The sequence below is a fragment of the Neopelma chrysocephalum genome, unplaced genomic scaffold, assembly GCF_003984885.1.
Source record: "Neopelma chrysocephalum unplaced genomic scaffold, ASM398488v2 Primary Assembly neopelma1_93010, whole genome shotgun sequence".
Classification (NCBI taxonomy): domain Eukaryota; kingdom Metazoa; phylum Chordata; class Aves; order Passeriformes; family Pipridae; genus Neopelma; species Neopelma chrysocephalum.
Genome location: NW_020921727.1, coordinates 1 through 6,810, shown reverse-complemented (window position 1 = coordinate 6,810; position 6,810 = coordinate 1). Strand labels below are relative to the sequence as shown.

At 40.6% G+C, this 6,810-nt stretch overlaps 1 protein-coding gene across 1 annotated transcript; it reads right to left on the bottom strand.

Moving 5' to 3' along the window:
* Nucleotides 1-6: 6 nt before the first annotated feature.
* LOC113980200 (polyadenylate-binding protein 2-like) lies at nt 7-4,984 on the bottom strand (the record flags this gene model as incomplete). The annotated part of the gene is made up of 3 exons (XM_027707429.1): nt 7-148; nt 2,259-2,346; nt 4,872-4,984. Coding segments are annotated over 3 exons (343 nt in total), but the record flags the coding sequence as incomplete, so codon positions are not given.
* Nucleotides 4,985-6,810: the final 1,826 nt, after the last annotated feature.

Below are 6,810 nucleotides of genomic sequence, written 5' to 3'. Positions count from 1 at the left end.
TGTATCCCCTCCCTCGGGGCCGTTGGAAGCCGCTGTAGAATCGGGAGCGGGCGGAGCCGAACCCTCCCCCCCGGCCCCGGAAGCGGCCGCGCGGGAAACCCCGGTCGGTGCTGCTGATCCCGGGGCGGTTCGTGCGCTTCGGGATCACCTGGAACGGGAAAACATGGAATTCTGAGGGATTTGGGAAAATTTGGGGGGATTTGGGTGAAATTCGGGCGAAATTCGGGCGAAAAACGGTGAAAATTCGGCGAAAATCGGATGAAAAATGGGGGATTTCCAAGGGATTTGGAGGAAATTTGAGGGAAAAATTAGGGAATTCTGAGGGAAATTAGGGAGATTTGGGTGAAAAATGGGGAAATTTGGGGAAAATGGGGGAAATTTGGGTGAAAAATGGGCAAGTTTGGGCGAAAATCAGTGAAAATTTAGGCGAAAATTGGATGAAAATTCATCCAAAACTGGGGGATTTAGAGGGGATTCAAGGAGAAATTGGGGAATTCTGAGGGAAAATTAAGGAGATTTGGGTGGAAAATGGGGAAATTTGGGGGAAATCGGGGAAAATTGGGTGAAAATTGGGGAAATTTGGGTGAAAATTGGGTGAAAAATGGTGAAAATTCGGCGAAAATCGGACGAAAATCAGTGAAAATTCGTTAAAAAACGGGGGATTTGGAGGGAAAATTTGGGAATTCTGAGAGTATTTGGGGGGAAAATGGGGAATTCGGGTGGAAAATCGGGGAATTTGGGGAAATTTTGGGGAATTTGGGCGAAAATTGGTGAAAATTCGGCAAAAACCAGGTGAAAATTGGTTAAAAAATGGCAGAATTAGAAGGGAATTGGGAGGGAATTGGAGGAAATTTGGGGAATTCTGAGGGAAAATTCGGGAAATTTGAGAGAAAAATGAGAGAATTTGGGTGAAAATTAGGGAATTCTGAGAGGAAATGGAAGAAATTTGGGTGAAAATCAGTGAAATTTGGGCAAAAACTGGGCACAAATTGGTTAAAAAATGGATTTGGAGTAGAATTGGGAGGGAATTCGGGGAATTCTGAGAGAAAATTCGGGAAGTTTGGGTGGAAAATGGAGAAATTTCAGAAAATATGGGGGAAAATCGGGAATGTTCAGGTGAAATTTGGGAGAAAAATGGTGAAATTTGGGCGAAATTCGGTGAAAATTCAGCGAAAATTGGACGAAAAATGGTGAAAATTGGTTAAAAAATGGGGGATTTAGAGAAGATTAAAGGGGAAATTTGAGAGGAAATTTTGGGTGAAATTTGGGGTGAAATTTGAAATGAAATTTCAAGAAATTCAAAGTGAAATTTGAGGAAATTTTGGGTGAAATTTGAGGGGAAATTTAAGATGAAATTTCAGGAAATTTGAAGTAAAATTTGAAGAAATTTCGGGTGAAATTTGAAGTGAAATTTAAGATGAAATTTCCAGGAATCTGAAGCGAAATTTGAGGAAATTTCGGGTGAAATTTGCAGTGAAATTTGAGGAAACTTCAAGAGAAATTTGAAGAAATTTGGGGTGAAATTTGAAAAAATTTGGGGTGAAATTTGGGGAGAAATTTGAGGAAATTTGGAGTGAAATTTGAGGAAGTTTGGGATGAAATTTGAGGTGAAATTTAAGACAAAATTTCAGGAAACTTGAAGTGAAATTTGAGGAAATTTTGGGTTAAATTTGAGGAGAAATTTGAGGAAATTTCGGGTAAAATTTGCAGCGAAATTTGAGAAAAAATTTCAGGAAATTTGGGGTGAAATTTGAGGAAATTTGGGTCAAATTTGAGGTAAAATTTGAAGTAAAATTTGAGGTGGAATTTGAGAAAATCTTGGGTAAAATTCGCAGTGAAATTACAGAAGAAATTTCAGGAAATTTGGGGTGAAATTTGAGGAAATTTGGGTCAAATTTGAGGTAAAATTTGAGATGAAATTTGAGGAAATTTCTGATGAAATTTGCAGTGAAATTTAAGAAGAATTTTCAGGAAACTTGGGGTGAAATTTGAGGGAATTTGGGTCAAATCTGAGGTAAAATCTGAGGTGAAATTTGAGGAAATTTGGGGTCAAATTTGGGGTGAAATTCGGGGAAAAAATCGCCAAAAAAATCACAGTAAATTTTTAAAAAATCATTAAAAAATTGGGAAAAAATCTGAAAAAAATCAGGAAAAATTGGAAAAAAATCTGAAAAAAATCGGGAAAATTCCAGGGAAAATTTTGGGAATATTCTGAGGGATTTGGGGTGGTTTTGGGGTGGTTTTTGGGGTGTTTTTACCTTGATTTGCCTCCCCCTGAAGAGCGACTCGTCGAGGGCCATCGACGTCCTCACCGACTCCTTGTCCGAGAACTCGATGTAGGCGAAGCTGGTTTGGGGCAAAAAAGGCCAAAATCAGGCAAAAAGAAGCAAAAAGGGGGGTTGGAAGTAAAAAAAACGGGATCAGGAGGTGGAAAAATGGGATTTGAGGGGAAAAAATGGGATTTTTAGGACAAAAAATGGGGATTTGAGGCTGAAAAATGGGGGGAAAAGGGAGAAAGGGGGGTGGCCAGGGGAAAGGGGGGGGGGGTTGGGGAGGGGGGGGGGCTTTGTGGAGGTGGGCGTGGCTTCTGAGAAACCAGGGTGGGAATTTGGGGTAAAAAGGGTAAAATTTGGGGAAAAAAGGGGGAAATTTGGGTGAAAAATGGGGAAATTTTGAGGGGGAAAAGGGGGAAATTTGGGCGAAAATTGGGGGAAAAAAAAGTGGAAATTTGGGCAAAAATGGGCAAAAATTTGGAGAAAAACAGGTGGAAATTTGGGTAAAACTAGGGAAAAAATGGGGGAAATTTTGGGGAAAATTGGGCAAAATTTGGTTGAAAATGGGAAAAATTTGGAGGAAAAACGGGGTGGAAATTTGGGGGGAAATCGGGTAAAATTTGGGGGAAATTGGGCAAAATTTGGGAAAAAATGGGCAAAATTTGGGGGAAAAACAGGTCAAAATTTGGGGGAAATTTGGGAAAAAATTGGGGGAAAATGAAGGAAATTTGGGGAAAAAATGGGTGGAAATTTGGAGGGAAAATGAGGAAAATTTGGGAAAAAACGGGGGAAATTTGGGCAAAAATTGAGAAAATTTTGAAGAGGCAAAAGGGAAATTTGGGGGAAAAGGACGGAAATTTTGGGGGGAAATGGGCAAAAATTGGGCGGAAAAAAAAAGAGACGAATTTTGGGCAAATGGGGGGAAAATTTGGGTCAAAATGGGCCGAAAATCTGGGCTGAATTTTGGGTGAAAATTTGGGTTAAAAGGGGCTGAAAATTGGGTGAAAATTTGGGTTAAAAGGGGCCAAAAATTGGGGCCGAATTTTGGGTGAAAATTTGGGTCAAAAGGGGCCGAAAATCTGGGCCGAATTTTGGGTGAAAATTTGGGTTAAAAGGGGCCAAAAATTGGGGGAAAATTTGGGTTAAAAGACCAAAAATTGGAGCTGAATTTTGGGTGATTGGGGGGAAATTTGGGTGAAAATTTCGGCCGAAACTGGAAGAATTTGAAGCAAATTTGGGGGGATTTTGGGGGAAATCGAGGAGGGAAATGAGGCAAAAATTGGGGGAAATTTGGGGGGATTTGGGGTAAAAATTGGGGCCGAAAATGAGGCGAAAATTGGGCGTAAAACGGTGAAAATTGGGGCAAAAATGGAGACATTTGAGTCAAATCCAGGGGGAGGGGCCTCTCAAAAGGGGGGTGTGGCCACCCAAAAAGGGGTGGAGCCTCTCAAAGGGGGTGTGGCTTCCTAAAAAGTGGGAGGAGCCTCCTCAAAGTGGGTGTGGCTTCTTTAAAAAGTGGGTGTGGCTTCCTTTTAAAAGTACGATGCTCCTCCCCAAAGTGGGTGTGGCTTCCAAATTTTCGGGGCAGAAAAACGAGGATTTCACGGCAGAAAATCGAGGGGGTTTTGAGACCAAAAATGAGGATTTTGGGGGCAGAAAAGTGATGATTTTTGGGGCAGAAAAAAGAGGATTTGGGGGTTAAAAGGTGGCGGTTTTAGGAGCCCGAAAATGAAGATTTTTAGAGCAGAAAATGAGAATTTTTGCAGTTAAAAAGTCGCAATTTTTAGAGCCCGAAAATGAAGATTTTTGGGTCTGAAAAATGAAGATTTTTGGAGCAGAAAATGAGAATTTTTGCAGTTAAAAAGTCGCCATTTTTGGAGTGGGAAAATGAGGATTTTTTGGTTAAAAACTCGCGATTTTTGGAGCCCGAAAATGAAGATTTTAGGTTGCAAAAATCACGGTTTTTGGGGCAGAAAACAAGGATTTTTGCAGTTAAAAAATCATGATTTTTGGAGCGGAAAATGAGGATTTTTTGGTTAAAAAGTGGTGATTTTAGGAGCCCGAAAATTAAGATTTTGGGTTGCAAAAATGAAGATTTTTGAGGCAGAAAATGAGAATTTTTGGGGCAGAAAAACGAGGATTTCACGGCAGAAAATCGAGGAGTTTTTGAGACTGAAAATGAGGATTTTTAGGGCAGAAAATGAGGATTTTTTTGGTTAAAAAGTCGCGATTTTTGGAGCAGAAAAATGGGGGGTTTTTGAGTTAAAAAGTGACGATATTTGGAGCCCAAAAATGAAGATTTTGTGTGGGAAAAATGAAGATTTTCGAAGCGGAAAAATGAGAATTTTTTGGTTAAAATTTGCAATTTTAGGAGCCCAAAAATGAAGATTTTTGGGGTGGAAAAACGAGGATTTCGAGGCAGAAAATCAAGGGGTTTTTGAGACCAAAAACGAGGATTTTGGGGGTTAAAAACTCGCGATTTTGGAGGCGAAAAGGGGCGGGACCCCCCCAAAAGTGGGCGTGGCCTCCCCAAAAGTGGGTGTGGCCTCCCGAAAGTGGGCGTGGCTCCCCAAAAAGTGGGCGTGGTCCCCCCCTTACCCCTTGGGGTGGCCGCTGTACTTGTCGCAGAGGATGGTGACGCGGTTGACGGAGCCGCAGCCGTGGAAATGAGCCTCCAGCTCCTCCGCCGTCGCCCCGTAATCCACCTGGAATCATTCCCGAAATTCCATGGAAAACGGCACCAAAATTGCCTGAAATTCGTCCCAAAGTTCCCTGAAATTTGCCCGAAATTCCCGTAAAATTTGCCTGAAATTCCCTTAAAATTCATCCCCAAATTGCCTGAAATTTACCTGAAATTCCCTTAAAATTGGCCCCAAATTTACCCAAATCAACCTAAAATTTACCCCAAAATTCCCCTAAAATCTGCCCCAAATTTACCCCAAAATTGACCCAAAAGTTTCCTCAAATCCCCTAAAATTTGCCCCAAAATTGCTTGAAATTTGCCTGAAATTCCCGTAAAATTTGCCCCAAAATTGTCTGAAACTTGCCTGAAATTCCCTTAAAATTTGCCCCAAAATTGCCCAGAATCGCCTGAAATTTACTCCAAATTTACCCCAAAATTGACCCAAATCCAACTAAAATTTACCCAAAATTTCCTCTAAAATCTGCCCTAAATTTACCCCAAAATTGACTCAAAACTTTCCTCAAATCCACCTAAAATTTATCCCAAAATCCACCTAAAATTTACCCCAAAATTCCCCTAAAATTTGCTCCCAAGTTTGACCGAAATTGCCTGAAATTTGCCCCAAAATTGACCCCAATCCACCTAAAATTTACCCCCAAAATTCCCTTAAAACTCGTCCCAAATTTGCCCAAAATTCCCTTAAAATTTGTCCCCAAGTTTACCCAGAATTGGCTGAAATTTGCCCCCAAATTGGCTGAAATTTGCCCGAAATTCCCGTAAAATTTGCCCCCAAATTGCCTGAAATTTGCCCCAAAATTGCCTAAAATTTGCCCGAAATTCCCGTAAAATTTGCCCCCAAATTGCCTGAAATTCCCGTAAAATTTGACCCAAAATTGCCTCAAATTTACCCCAAAATTTACCCAAATCCACTTAAAATTTACCCTGAAATTCCCCTCAAATTTGCCCCAAAATTTACCCCAAAATTGCCTAAAATTCCCATAAAATTTGCTCCCAAGTTTGCCCAAAATCGCCTGAAATTTACTTAAAATTTACCCCAAAATTGACCCAAATCGACCTAAAATTCACCCCCAAATTGACCCAAATCAACCCAAAATTTACCCCAAAATTCCCTTAAAATTTGCCCCCAAGTTGACCCAAAATTGCCTGAAATTTACCCCCAAATTGACCCAAATCCACTTAAAATTTACCCAAAAAATCCCCCCAAAATTTCTCCCCAAGTTTGTCCAGAATTGCCCGAAATTTACCCCAAAATTGACCCAAAAGTTTCCTCAAATCCACCCGAAATTAACCCCAAATTTACCCCCAAAATTGCCTCAAATTCCCTTAAAATTCGCCCCAAGTTCACCCAAAATTTATCCCAAATTTTCCCCAAAATTGCCTGAAATTCCATTAAAACTCATCTCAAATTTGCCCAAAATTCCCGTAAAATTTGCCCCAAAATTGCCTGAATTTTGCCCAAAAATTCCCCTGAAATTTGTCCCAAAATTGACCCAAAACTTCCCCCAAATCCACTTGAAATTAACCCCAAATTTACCCCAAATTCCCTTAAAATTTGCCCCAAGTTTGCCCAAAATCACCTGAAATTTACCCCAAAATTGCCCCAAATTCCCTTAAAATTTGCCCCAAAATTTACTCAAAATTACCTGAAATTTACCCCAAAATTGGCCTAAATTAGGGTGATTTTGGGGTGGTTTTGGGGTGATTTTTGGGGTGATTTTGGGGTAATTTTGGAGTGAATTTTGGGGTGTTTTTGGGGTGATTTTTGGGTGGTTTTGGGGGGATTTTTGGGGTGATTTTGGGTTGATTTTAGGGTATTTTTTGGGGTGATTTTGG